General features: G+C 36.3%; 2 protein-coding genes across 2 annotated transcripts in view; one reads left to right on the forward strand and one right to left on the reverse strand.

Moving 5' to 3' along the window:
* The first annotated feature begins 1,172 nt into the window (after positions 1-1,172).
* On the forward strand, positions 1,173-7,307 carry LOC131164373 (hsp70-Hsp90 organizing protein 3-like). Its single transcript, XM_058121514.1, has 7 exons — positions 1,173-2,482; positions 5,716-6,004; positions 6,128-6,213; positions 6,321-6,544; positions 6,662-6,728; positions 6,825-6,884; positions 7,018-7,307. Exons 1-7 carry the CDS (start codon positions 1,601-1,603, stop codon positions 7,129-7,131), a joined length of 1,722 nt encoding a protein of 573 aa, XP_057977497.1. The 5' UTR covers positions 1,173-1,600; the 3' UTR covers positions 7,132-7,307.
* A 1,429-nt stretch (positions 7,308-8,736) lies between these two features.
* Positions 8,737-14,351, reverse strand: part of LOC131164374 (elongation factor G-2, chloroplastic) — a 40,349-nt gene continuing 34,734 nt past the window's right edge. The window contains exon 4 of the mRNA XM_058121515.1: positions 8,737-9,041. Within this exon, the coding sequence (XP_057977498.1) occupies positions 8,874-9,041 (168 nt within the window). The 3' untranslated portion in view covers positions 8,737-8,873. The remainder of the gene's footprint in view (positions 9,042-14,351) is intronic.

Here is a 14,351-nt window from a genome sequence, read left to right on the forward strand (position 1 = left end):
AAATTTCAAAAGGTCATTTAGAAAAGAAAATTCATTTTCCATACTCTCATTGTTTTACACGAAAAATATTTTTAGAGAAAAAAATTATGCTCTACTGAGCTTCATTTTATAAATCATATGAAGTACATATAGTCCTTCAATGTATACAAATCTACTTATTTTGAGAAGCAATTTCTATTGTACAAAATTTGTTTATATACCAGTTTGGTTCAACTTAGTGAATTGAGCTGGGGAGACTCTGTCTCGTAAGGAGGAACCAATTTGGTTCAGCCTGGTGAATTAAATTGGGGAGACTCTGCCCTGTAAGGAGAAGTGTAAATGGCAACGCTCCGCCCAGTTAAGTGAGTAAATAGTGGAATCTTTATATGGTTGGCCCAAGGTGGGGACATAGACAGTATTGATCGAACATTGATAACAAATTTTTTGTGTGTCTCTCTATTTCATTTTATTTCCGTACTTTAATTTTTGCACATGTATGCTTGCTATTTATTATTATTTTGCATACGCACATTTAATTTAAATAGGATATGTTCTACACGCTTATATTCATATTCATTGTTTAATTATTTTACATACACGCTTGTATTTTGAATGAGATATGATTTGTGGTGAATCAATATAAATTTAATTTAACCAAAAGGTTTTTAAAACTCAATTCACCCCCCTCTTGGGAATATACCATTTTGTCATATTACAATATTAATATTTGCTAGTTTTAAATCAATTCTGAGAATATTATTGTGTTAAACATAGAACTTTTATTCTTGAAATATTGAAATATTATTTTTGCCGCATTTAACTCGATTCCTTTGTGAAAGAACTCTTAGAACTTATTTTGAACAACATCATACACCGTTAAAAATTCAACAATATGTGAAATGAAGATTGATTTATTGTGTTTATGTTCGAATAATTAAAATTTTAATTTAAAGTGTTTTGAGTATGTATGCTTGCTTGTGAGGGTTGAATAGTATTGGACATAGGTTGACCATTCCTGTCTTACATCAAAAGAAAGCAAAGAGAAAAGAGAGACAAAGAGGAAAGATATAAAAAAAGTGGGAGAGATATTTTTGTATAAGACCATATTCATATAATATCGTAATTCCTCCTGAAATAATAAAGTTTTGATCCAATCCGTCCATGAACTAGGTAGATTCAAATCATGTAAAATCTCTATCTCATCTTTATTTATTTATTTTTCTACATCTTTTATAATAAGTTGGTATTTTTATAATTTATTTATATATAAAAAAAAAAACACATTTTTTATAATTGAATAGGCCTTTAATTCTCAAAATTTAAACCGCGCCTCTCTCGAAACAGTCTGATTTAAATCGTGACCTGGACATCAACGCTCTTGCTCCCAAACAGGTCGTCCTAAGAACACGAAGGAATTTAAGAGACGCCTCGAGTCGTTCCACAAGTCATCGACCCAGAACCTTCCAGAACCACCTCCACACCCATCCACCCACAACTCTCTCTCTCTCTCTTAATCCACCTTCGTTTTATAAACCCTACCCTTCTTCCTCTGCAACAACACAAAATTTAAATCTGAAGCTTCTCCTGATCTAACGCCTCCCGATTCTCTGCGTTTACTACCATGGCGGACGAAGCCAAAGCCAAAGGTAACGCGGCCTTCTCCGCTGGCAAGTTCTCCGACGCCATACGCCACTTCTCTGATGCCATCTCCCTCTCCCCCACTAATCACGTGCTCTACTCCAACCGATCAGCCGCTTACGCATCCCTCCATCAATACCACGATGCCCTCTCCGACGCCAAGAGGACTGTGGAGCTCAAGCCTGATTGGTCCAAAGGCTACAGCCGTCTCGGAGCTGCCTACCTCGGGCTCAACAACCATGAAGAAGCTGTTTCCGCTTACAAGAAGGGGCTCGAGATCGATCCAAGCAATGAAGCCCTCAAGTCCGGCCTAGCCGATGCCCAAGCCGCAGCTTCCCGATCCCGCTCCGTGCCGCCGTCGCCCTTCGGCGATGCCTTCCAGGGCCCCGAGATGTGGGCAAAGCTGACTGCGGATCCAACCACCAGGGCTTTTCTGCAGCAGCCTGATTTCGTGAAGATGATGCAAGATATTCAGAAAAACCCTAACAGTCTCAACCTGCATTTGAAGGACAAGAGGGTGATGCAAGCTTTGGGGGTTTTGCTTAACTTGAAGTTTCGGACGCCCACGGACGATGCGGAGATGCCTGAATCCTCTCCAAAACCGGAGAGGAAGAGGGAGGCGGAACCTGTGAAGAGGCCAGAACCGGAGCCCGAGCCTGAGCCGGAACCAATGGAGATAGCAGAGGAGAGGGAGGCGAAGGAGATGAAAGCGCAGGCACAGAAGGAGAAGGAGGCGGGGAATGCAGCATATAAGAAGAAGGATTTCGAGACTGCAATTCAGCATTATACGAAGGCAATTGAATTGGACGATGAGGATATTTCGTTTCTCACAAACCGTGCTGCTGTATACTTGGAGATGGGACAGGTATGCATCATTGCAATGTTACTTTGAATCCTCTTACGCGTGTGTGTTGTTATGGGTGTGCCCCCGCGTTTCACTTTCTTATTTATTGATATAATATGTCGGTACCATTGGTAGGGGACATGTGATTGTTTGGTGCTTGCATAATAAAGTATGATAAAATTGTATTAACTATTGAGAGAAGCAAAGCATAAGGGCTATTTTGGTAACTTGTGATGCTAAGGTATGAACATGAGCAGCATTCTAAAGTCCTACTAAGGCTTAATTGCTTTGGGACACCATGCCAAGATATTTGGCCGGAATTAAGGTAGGTTCTGTTCAGCCAAAGTAACTTTTGTTCCATTCTTGTTGGTTTTGTCATGGTCAATGTAGGGAGTGATTGTTCTTGTGTTGTGATTGGATGTTTGTTTTGGTAGATTTTAGCTATTTGTTTGTTCAACTGCGTACATTAACCCCCACCCCCTGCCCTCTCTCTCTCTCTCCCCTCCCCTCCCCTCCCCTCCCCTCCCCACCACCCACTCTGGCAGAAACTGAAAAATATAAATAAAAAATCTACTGCAATCATAGCAAAATTGTTTTTCTTCTGATTCTTTCGTCTGTGCTTGAGCTACTCTCAAATGCAACTTAGAGATTTACTTGTGCTCTAAGTTTGATGTGCTACAATTCATGTATTTCTGCATGGCTTTAAGTTTAGACTAGAGAAAGGGATTTTCCTAATTTGGGAACTAGCACAATACTTTAAAACTATTCTCTGCGAAGCTTCCTCCAACACCATACTGTGTAGATATGGGCCCTTAGTTCTGAATAATGTAATGTGGGCTTCATAGGGTACCTGGATGATTGGTGCAAGTAGAATGGTAATCATAGTAGTTAAAGGCGCGCCTAGGCGCAAGGCGCAGTCAAGCGAAGAGGCTTGTGCCTCAAACCAGGTGAGGCGAGGCGACCTGCAAGAGGCGACGCTAGGCGAGACGAGGCGCACTGGGGCGACAGGCGCAGTGAGTCGCGCCTTGTGAATTTTTAGTCATTTAAAGTAGAGAAATAGCCCCAGCCAGACCTGTAGCCCTCATTCGACTCGAACGAACATAGCCCCTAGCCCCTCTTGGCCCTTTGAAGCCCTTCGTGAGTTCGTTTTGCACATTCGAACCAGCAGGAGCCTTCGCGATCCTTCGAACCACCAACGTGAGCTCGTCTGCGAGCCTTCGAACCAGCTGGAAGCCTTCACTATTTCGTCTTTGAGCTTCGAACCAGGATCGTGAGTTTGTCTTCGACATTTTGAAGAAGCACGACCCTTCGCGACTTCGTTTCCAACCAGCAGGAGCCCTCACGAGTTCTTCTTCTTCTTCTTCTTCCTGCTGCCTGCTGCCTTCTGCTTCCCTTCTTCTTCTTCTTCCTGCTGCCTGCGTGCTGCTGACTGTTGCGTGCTGCCTGCTGCTTACTGTTTTTAAATTTGTAATATTTAGTTTAATTAATGTAAGTTTATAAACTATTACTAATACATAATATTTATTCTTTTTATTGAAATTTGGCTACCTTTTTTCCTCTTCTTCTTTATATGTAATTACTAATTAAATATGTAGTTTAATTAATGCAAGTTTATAAATTATAACTAATACATAATATTTATTCTTTTTACTGAAATTTAGCTACTATTTTTTAATTTGTAATATTTAATTTAATTAATGTGAGTTTATAAATTATAATTAATACATAATATTTATTTATTTTTATTGAAGTTTAGCTACTATTTTTTGATTTGTACTCTTTTCTTTTGATGTTGAACTATGTTGAATTGTTGATGCTTTTGGGCTAAATTTTCAATTTTGTAATTGAATTTTTTGGCATTTTAAATTCTAATATTACTAGATATTCATATGTTCATATATCAATTACCCCAAATAGACATTTTACACCATTTTAATAATTGTGTGCCTCACCTTCTTGAGGCACGCCCCTTCGCCTCGCGCCTCGACTTCAAAGACCCTTTGTGCCTCGGCTTGCCTCGCGCCTCTAACTACTATGATGGTAATGAAATTGCATCAGTTCTTTATCTTTGCCATTGCTTATCTTAGCATAGTCGAACTATTTGTTTAGATTTGAATTTTATTTTTTCCCCCCTGTTAACACCAGATCCTGTAATGCTGATAGCAATCAATTTTTTTTTGGCTGAAAACAGACTTGTATGTAGAATGTCTGTTATAAGATATAGCTGCCTCTAATTTGGTCTTAAAACTGAAGGTTTTGGACATCTAGTAGGATGGAAGCTGCACTGTGTGACCTTTGTTGTGTCTAGTGGTGAACAGGAGATAGAATGCTAGAATTGGACATTTTCTTTTTTCTCATCATTCTTCCCATGCCTAAAATATGGAGATAATATCTGGTTGTTGCCCCCTTTAATTCTGTTAACAAAACCCTAAAAGATTAGGAAGTTGAGAGATAGAGAGCAGAAGGTTCTTTGACAATTGGAATGGTTAGACTGTGGAGCCCTGGTGCCATTGCACCAACCTTGTAGGAATCCCCCCTCTCTATGAAGCCTTTAGTTTGGCCGCGCTGTTATCCTTTTTTAAAAAAATTTCTTGATTCCCTCAGCTAGTGCAACTTAAGGCTTGGTTTGTTGTTTTTGTTGTTTGTCTTAATGAGCCATTGCCCATTGCCCACCACCAACCATGCCCCTTGCGTTTTCTGTTTTGTTGTTCGACCACTATATGCTATTTTGCTAATGTAGTTGATGATTGTATAAGTGTAATTTGTAAAATGTGTGATTGATAATTTTGCATGAATGGTGCTTTCATTTCATTTAAATCAAAATTAACATAATATTTCTCGTCTAAAAGGGAAAACATGCCTCAATGTATATATATATATATATATATATATATATATATATTTTATATTAATTGATTGACTTATCCCTGCTGATCCTCATTTTTTTTTGTTGTGTCCCTGTGTCAGTACCGTGTCATAGATGTGTCTTGTGTTTGTATCGGTGCTTAGCTTATCCCAAATGGAGTGATAACCAGCAATCCAGGCGAACACATTGTTGCCACTTGTTTCTTTGTGCATTGTGGTGAAAATTAGAAGTAGGAAATAGTAATGTTATAAAACAATCCTTAACATTCACTGATTAGATGGATACACATGGAGTGATACCTTAGTGTTTTTTACTTAAACAATGTGAGCAAGTGCCAATGGTGAGCAGTGCCTTATTTCGAGGCTGATCCATAATCTCTTCTTCCTAGTATGATGAATGCATCAAAGACTGCGATAAAGCTGTTGAGAGAGGGAGGGAGTTGAGGTCAGATTTTAAGATGATATCAAGGGCCCTGACTAGGAAGGGAACTGCATTGGTAAAAATGGCAAAATGCTCCAAAGATTATGAACCAGCAATTGAAACGTTCCAGAAGGCTCTTACAGAGCACCGCAATCCAGAAACATTAAAGAAACTCAATGATGCTGAGAAAGCAAAGAAGGATCTTGAGCAACTGGAGTACTTTGATCCAAAAATAGCTGACGAGGAGCGTGAGAAAGGTATTCTTCCTCTTTCCTCGAGTTTTGGTGCTTTTTTATAATTTGTACTTTTAGCATATAATTTTGCGTCCTAGGATGGTTATTCTAATGCCATAATAACTTTTTTGTATTATGACCCTGCAGGTAATGAGTATTTCAAGCAGCAGAAGTATCCAGAAGCTGTGAAGCATTATACAGAATCTCTGAGGAGGAATCCTAAAGATCCAAAGGTAACTCACTCTACTTTTGTTGGTATATGTTTAATCCTCGACTGTTCTGTCTCAATTGTGTTTGGTGAAGTGAATCTGAAACACACGGCTTTTTGGCTACATTTCAGGCTTATAGTAACAGGGCCGCATGCTACACAAAATTGGGGGCATTACCAGAGGGACTGAAGGATGCGGAGAAGTGCATTGAGCTGGACCCTACCTTTGCCAAAGGGTACACAAGAAAAGGTGCCATCCAATTTTTCATGAAAGAACATGACAAAGCTTTGGAAACATACCAGGAGGGGCTTAAACATGATCCAAACAACCAGGAATTGTTGGACGGTGTAAGAAGGTAGGGTCACAAAAGCATTGTGATTTTGTTCTTGAATTGGCTGTAATGTAGTCTTTCATTATTTCAGAATGCCACTGTCTTCTAGATTTTTATTTGACTGCCACAATAATACTGCAGGTGTGTTGAACAAATTAACAAAACCAGTCGTGGGGATATAAGCCCTGAGGATCTGAAGGAGAGACAGGTCTGACAATTAGTGAGACTTCCTTTTGTTGTCCTAATTGGATTCTTTTGGAGCATTGTTGGAAACAGTTTTTTTTTTTTTATCCCTGTTTTGCAGGCAAAGGCAATGCATGACCCAGAAGTTCAGAACATCCTTACTGATCCCATTATGAGACAGGTGTGTAGGCTGTGTGCACATACATGCGCATATTTTTCATTGAGCATGGTTGCAATCTAAATTGGAATTGGCTCGGTAAGAATTACCAGTGCAGTTAGTAATATAAAGTGGGTGGGGTGGGTATTCTGTGCAGGTGTTGGTGGACTTCCAAGAGAATCCCAAAGCTGCCCAGGAGCACATGAAGAACCCGTTAGTCATGAACAAGGTCCAGAAGCTGGTCAGCGCTGGGATTGTCCAGATTAGATAGATTTCCAATTGCATCTGCATGAACCGAAGCATTGGGGCTTCCATCAATTGTACTTTCTGGGTGTGAATTTGAGGGGGGATAAGGATTAATTTATCAAAACTAACGTCAGCTTTGAAAATTTTTGATATGTTGATTTCTCTTGCCCGGCTTTGTTAATGATGTCTGTTGGAAACCTACTTGGAACGATTTCTCTGTTCTTCACTCCTCTCCCGCAGACCAGAATGCACTTTAATTTTTCATTCTTAATAACGTCCATTAATCTGTGGGCTTCAACCTTACTTGCAGCGAAATTATTAGAGCTTTATTATTAGTATTAGCGCTGTGCTAGAAGTGGTGTGTACTACCACCTCCTGTTACACCCTCGCCCATTATTTAGAATGATGCGGAATGGAATAGGATGATACGATGAGCAGTGGTAAGGAAGAACACTGTTGCACTTGCACAATGTTTAGAATGCTTGAATGGAACGGAAGGAGTAGAGAAATGAAATATTAGATGAAAAATATGTAAAATCATAAAGAGGGATTTTATTTTATTTTGTTTTATTAGGAAGTATTGAATTTTTGCCTTGATCACCTTAATTATTTAGGGGTAGTAAATAAAATTTCGTTAGGTACAAAAATGCAGATAAAAAATAGAGATATAGTATGATTTGTGGATAATAGATTACGAGGAAGGAAAGATTTGTTATTGGAATTGGTATGGATGTATGGTATGTGAATTTAAGTTTTGGAATGGCATTTAAAGAAGTAAATTTTAAATTTTATGTGACGTAGCAGTTTATTACTAGTCTCCCATATCCCTGTCATCGTTAGAAAGAGGAGGATCATCAAGTTGTTGTCTCTTGTAGAAGGATCATTATTCGTGAGAAGTTTAGTAGCACTAAAATTTAATTGAGAAAAGTTTTGAGGGTTGCAATTTAGAATACTTTCAATGAATATGGTTTGGCTATAAGATCAAAATCATATGCTTAATTTAAAATGCTTTTTGAACCTTTTGAAATATGCATTGTTTAATTTATTATTATTATTATTATTATTATTATTATTATTGTTTTTTAAAGACACCTTTGAGAGCAAATTAATAGGATCAAATAACTACGAAAAGAATTTACTCAGATCTATTTTTTTTTTAAAATAAATAAATAAATAAATAAAATTATATTAAGTTTTATCCAAATCAAAATTCAAAATATATCAAACTGAAAAATTGCATTCTCAAGTGTGCGATGTTGTATTTGCCTCTTATCTCACTGTCAGTGACTCAGCCCATCCAATCGTGCTTCTGCATCCGTTTGATTTACAAAATAAAATAAATTGCTTGCAAATGAAGTAAAATAAGAGTATCAATAAAAAAACAGAAGATATAACTTCATTCTATTCTTAAGTAACGTGACTTGTATTTACATTTTTTTTTTTTAACCTACATGAATGAGTTCAATTTCCAGACCTCCACTCCTAATGGCAGAATAATTTCTACTCAATAACCGAGCAACTCTCATGAATCCTCAAAATCATTTAACTAATCCTTGCGTCCTTCATTGACAGTACGCTTACTAGAGACGAGCAAACATTCACACTCATCCGGCACATGCAAAACAGTTCCTCCTTCCAAACTTGCATTGCATATATACGTAAAATTGATACCAATAAATAAATACATTATTCAAGTTACAAAAATTGGGTCAACTGAAAACAAAAATGATGCTCCCAAACCAGGTTTACGGAACCAGGGACATCAAGTTATGCGGCAATTGGTTGCTCTTTTGACGCAAGCTGGTTCTGGATATGCTGAGGGACGACATCAAACTTGGCTAATTGCATAGTGTAGGAGGCCCGACCTTTCGTCATCCCTCGCAGTCTGCTAACATATTGAAACATTTCCGCCAGCGGAACCAGGGCATCCACCACCTGCATTAGAAATCCAAGAAACAGGAAATGAAGTGTACAACCATCAAAACTTTTGATGTTAACCCGCTGCAAGCAATATATAGTGTACAACTACAAGAAATTACGAGAGACTGCTAGGTTTCCTGGGAAGAGGTCATGTTTCCTCTAAAATATAGAATTAACTTGACCGTTGCAACTTTGCATGAGCGGCAGGAAATTGCACAGAATTATTCTCAAACCATTTTCACTTTGAAGACATAAATGCAAGGCAAATCCATTATTTTTAAATTATGAAGACAGATACCATATGCGGAATTGGGTATTAAAAAGACAGACACAAGGATACGGAATTGGGACACGGGTAGGCCGCCAACACTGATGCAGGGGCAAGACATCCTAAAAACATAAAATATACAACACTACAGGTATAGGCTAGTTAATAAATATATACAAAAGTAGTTTGAATATTTTATTTATAACAAATATTTATGTTCTTAGCAATTGTATAACAGCATAAAATCTTTATTTGACACAAAATTATAAATACAAATGTGCCTTCTTCATTTTTTGTATAGTATTTTTCATTATATCACCTCTTCATTGTAAATGCTGGCAACTTTATTACTTTTATCATAATTCTTCTAATAAGTGATTGTTATGGTTTTTCTGTTTTTATTTATTTTGCATTCTTTTATTTTTATAATTATGGTATAAAATTCAAGATCATATTACAAGGTGTCATTATGCATGCTAAAAAACATTAGTGTCCAATAAGGGTCAGAAGAGTGCCCAAGAAGTGTCTCGCATACAACTATTCAACACTCCAGGGCACCCATAATGATAACGAGTTGTGAGTTCCATTATTAGTTTGGACCAAAACTTGCTCTAACCCCAATTTGGCATAACCTGTTCCAATTTACTTGGAATGAAAAATAACTGACAAGGGGAGGAGAAGGGTGTGCATGAAATGAGAAAGGGTTGTTGGCCTAACATGACTTTCGAATTTTGTTTTGATTATAACAAATAAAGGTTAATTTAACATGTTTTGTTTAAGTGATGATATTTCAGGAAACCTTATATGACAAAGGTCAAAAGGATCAATGAAATAAGAATTCAAGATCACAAGTACCATATGGTCATACTACATCAACAAAGTGATCAAAAGAAAGCTCAAGTGGACCAAGATGTTTAACACATGTGGAAGCTTAAAAAAGACTCAAGCTCAAGTCTAAAGAGGATTTAAAGTAAAGACATATATGAAGACTTCAAGCTTAGAGTTTTTAAGTCTTTAGGATGACTTACTTCATTATAAATATCATTTTGAAATACTTTGAAACTCATTAGGGGTTGATATGGACTTAAAGACCTTATTTTGAAAACCTAAATATCATTTTGAAATACTTTGAAACTCATTAGGGGTTGATATGGACTTAAAGACCTTATTTTGAAAACCCCGGAAAATGTTTTTTAAAAGTAACAAAGCAATATGGCTAAGAGTTTTGAAACAAAATTGAAAAAACAGATTTTATAACTGTTCAGGCGACTGAACTTTTAACTTCAGATACCTGAAGATTTTCCTGAACAAATTCTGAACGGGCAGTGTAGGTCCAGGAGCCTGACCCCTGCAACCTTAGGCACCTGACCCTGTTTTAAAGCTGAAATTTCATAATTTTCAAAACTTTAGGCAATTGACCCCGAAGCCTCAAGGCGCCTAACCACTGTTAACGGTTATAATTTTTAAAGTTTTTTAAAATTTAAATTTATATTGCTTGTGCCCCAAACTTCGTATAAAATTGGAAAACACTCCAAGTAACTTGGACAACACGAATTAAACCTTTTTGAACCTATAAATACATGATTTCTCAAATCAAATTAGTACCAAGAATTGAAAATCTGCTTTCAAGCCATATTACTCTCTCTCTCAAAGCTCTCTTGCTTACACATTCATACTGAGAATTGCTGAGATATACTGAGTCTTTGATCAATCTTCTCTGAGCTCAAACCTCTGAATTACTGATTAATATCAAGAGAAAAATTTCGGTGATACATTCTTGAACTTCAATTCAATTTCTTTTTTATATTTGTTTTGAAGTATATTAGCTGAGCTTTATTTGTATTAACCAGCTCTATCTGAGAGCATCTCTTGTACAAAAGAAATCTTTCTTGTTTCCTTGTTTTTTTAACGGTTCAGGTTATTGGATCGTTGTAACTGAGCATGGGATATCGCTTTGAGAGGGGGCTCCACCCTAAAGGAGAGATTGTAAATGGTTTGTTCCGCCCACAAAGGAACGTTCTAGTGGAATCCTTAGTGGTTTTGCCTAAGGCGAGGACGTAGGTCAGGTATAAGCCGAACCTCGTAAAAAACTCGGTCTCACTCTTAACCTTTACTCTTTAAATTTTCAGCATATATAAATTGTGTTTCTAAGTGCAGGTAGCTGAAAATTGAGACTGAGAAAACTTTAAATTTAAAAGTATGTTGATTAATCTTTTGCGGAAACTTTAAAGGGAGTATGTTGATTAATTGTTTGCGGAAATCTTGGTTAAAAGAAGTCCACCAATATTCATTCATACAGGGCTTAATTTAAAACTCTAAGCTGAGTTATTGCAAACGCTAAATCAAGGAAATGCTGCAGCTCTTACAATTGGTTAAGTATCGTGTGTTTGAATAATTGGTTGATTGTTATTGTTAAAGGTATTTGGCTTGTGTGTGGATTGTGGTTGGAATAATTGAGCATTTAAAATCAAAACATTCTTGTGTGTTTGCTAAGTATACAAAAGGTTGTGAATTTGTAAAAGGACTTAAAAGAATTTTATAAACCCAATTCACCCCCCTCTTGGGATTATACCTTAGTTTTCAATTGGTATCGGAGCTAAGTTATAGCAAATCTTAATTAGAAGCTATATAAAGGTCTAAATGGCACACTTAGGTGTATCCCCTTTTGCTGAAGGCCAATCCTCAACTAGAGCACCTATTTTCTGTGGTTTAAATTACACTTTTTGGAAACAAAGAATGAGAATATATATTTAAACTATGAATTAGAAAGCACGAAAAATTGTCACACATGGTGACTATATTCCTACTAAATTAGTCGATGGTAAACAATTACCTAAAGAAGAAGAGACTTGACCGACAATGACTATAAAATGATGCAAGTAAACTCAAGTGCCATGAATGCACTATATTGTGCTTTAGACGTTAATGAATTCAATAGGGTCATGGCATGTAAGTCAGTTAAAGAAATATGGGACAAGCTAGAGGCAACCTATGAAGGAACGGTAGATGTTAGAGATAATAGAATCGAAATGCTCACTAGTGAATACGAAGCCTTTAAGATGAATCCTGATGAAACTATCACTAGCATGTATATTAAGTTTACTCACATAATAAATTTCTTAAATGATTTAGGAAAAAATTATTCAACATATGAAATAATTAGAAAAATCCTTAAGAGGACTTCCTCCAATATGGGAACCAAAGGCCATAGCAATCACGAAAGGTAGAACCCTGAAAAATACCTCCCTTGATGAATTAATTAGATCCCTTCTCACATATGAGATGGCGATGAACAAAAGAAATTTAGAGAACAATAATAAAAATAAGAAATCTATAGCCCTTAAGGCTAGGAAAGAAAGTTCTAGTGATGAATATGAAGACAATGAATTAGATGATGAAGGTATATTCTTAGGGTATGCATTAAAGAGCAAAGCTTTCAGAATATACAATAAAAGAACTCTTACAATTTTAGAATCAATTCATGTAACATTTGATGAAGAAAATCCATTCAATAAATCAATAAAAGGTGAAGAAGTTCAAACTACTCAAAAACCAGAAGACTTGGACATAGTAGAAGCAAAAGAAGAAGAAAATAAAGTAAAATCAAATAATGATGCTGTTGAAAATACTGAATTACCCAAAAAATGGAAATATGTAAGAAATCATCTGAAAGATTATATAATAGGAGAACCATCACAAGGTATAACTACAAGATCTTCTTTGAAAAATCTATGCAATCATTATGCTTTCTTATCTCAAGATGAACCAAAGAATGTTGAAGAAGCTCTAAGTGATGACTCATGGATAATGGCAATGCAAGAAGAATTGAATCAATTTGAAAGAAATAAAGTATGGAAAATAGTTCCCAAACAGGATAATCATTCAATCATTGCAACTAAGTGGGTATTTAGAAATAAAAAAGATAAAAATGGAATTGTGATAAGAAATAAAGCTAGACTTGTAGCTTAAGGATACAACTAAGAAGAAGGAATGGATTATGATGAGACATTTTCTTCCGTAGCTAGAATGGAAGCACTAAGAATGCTTTTAGTTTATGCATCTCATAAGGAATTCAAATTGTATTAAATGGATATAAAGAGTGCCTTTTTAAATGATTTTATAAATGAAGAGGTATATGTAGCACAACCACGGAGCTTTGAGGACATTCAAAAAACTGATTATGTGTACAAGTTAACTAAGGCTTTATATGGTTTGAAACAAGCCCCTAGGGCTTGGTATGAAAGATTTAGTGGATTCTTACTAGATAAGGGGTTTTCCAGAGGAAGGTTGATAGTACCTTATTTATTGAAACTAAGAAAGATGACACGCTCATAATCCAAATTTATGTAGATGATATCATATTTTGTGCAACTAATGATGATCTATGAAAGGAATTTCCGAAATGTATGCAAGAGGAATTTGAAATGAGCATGATGGGAGAATTGAACTACTTCCTAGGATTACAAATCAAAGAAGCAAAGAATGAAATTTTCATCAATCAATCCAAATATATAAAAGATATGCTTAAGAAATTTGACATGGAAAGTAGTAAGCCAATAGGTACCCTCATGAGTACTTCTATAAGTCTCGATAAAGATGAAAAGGGGAAACCAATAGATATGAAATATTATAGATTTATGATAGGAAGTTTGTTATACCTAATAGCTAGTAGGCCGGATATAATGTTTAGTGTATGCATGTGTGCATGGTTTCAATCAGCACCTAAAGAATCACATCAAATAGCTGTGAAAAAATCATAAGGTACTTGATAGGTACAATTGATTTAGGACTTTGGTATCCTAAGGACATCGGATTCGAAATGATTAGTTATTCTGATGCCGATTATGCAGGTTGAAAGATTGATAGAAAAAGTACATGCGAGACTTGTCACTTTCTAGGACGATCCCTAGTATCTTAGTTTTTTAAGAAATAAAACTCCGTAGCCTTATCCACAGCTGAAGCTGAGTATGCAGTAGCTGGGAGTTGTGCTCAAACCTTGTACATGAAACAACAATTGAAGGACTATAATCTAGAATATCCAACCATACCAATTAAGT

This window comes from Malania oleifera, chromosome 9, assembly GCF_029873635.1.
Source record: "Malania oleifera isolate guangnan ecotype guangnan chromosome 9, ASM2987363v1, whole genome shotgun sequence".
NCBI lineage: Eukaryota > Viridiplantae > Streptophyta > Magnoliopsida > Santalales > Ximeniaceae > Malania > Malania oleifera.

Coding starts and splice junctions, on each gene's coding strand:
- LOC131164373 (XM_058121514.1), top strand. CDS start 1,601: ATGGCGGACGAAGCCAAAGCCAAAGGTAACGCGGCCTTCTCCGCTGGC. Junction 6,729..6,824: donor AGGATCTGAAGGAGAGACAG/GTCTGACAATTA, acceptor CCTGTTTTGCAG/GCAAAGGCAATGCATGACCC. Junction 6,885..7,017: donor CTGATCCCATTATGAGACAG/GTGTGTAGGCTG, acceptor TATTCTGTGCAG/GTGTTGGTGGACTTCCAAGA.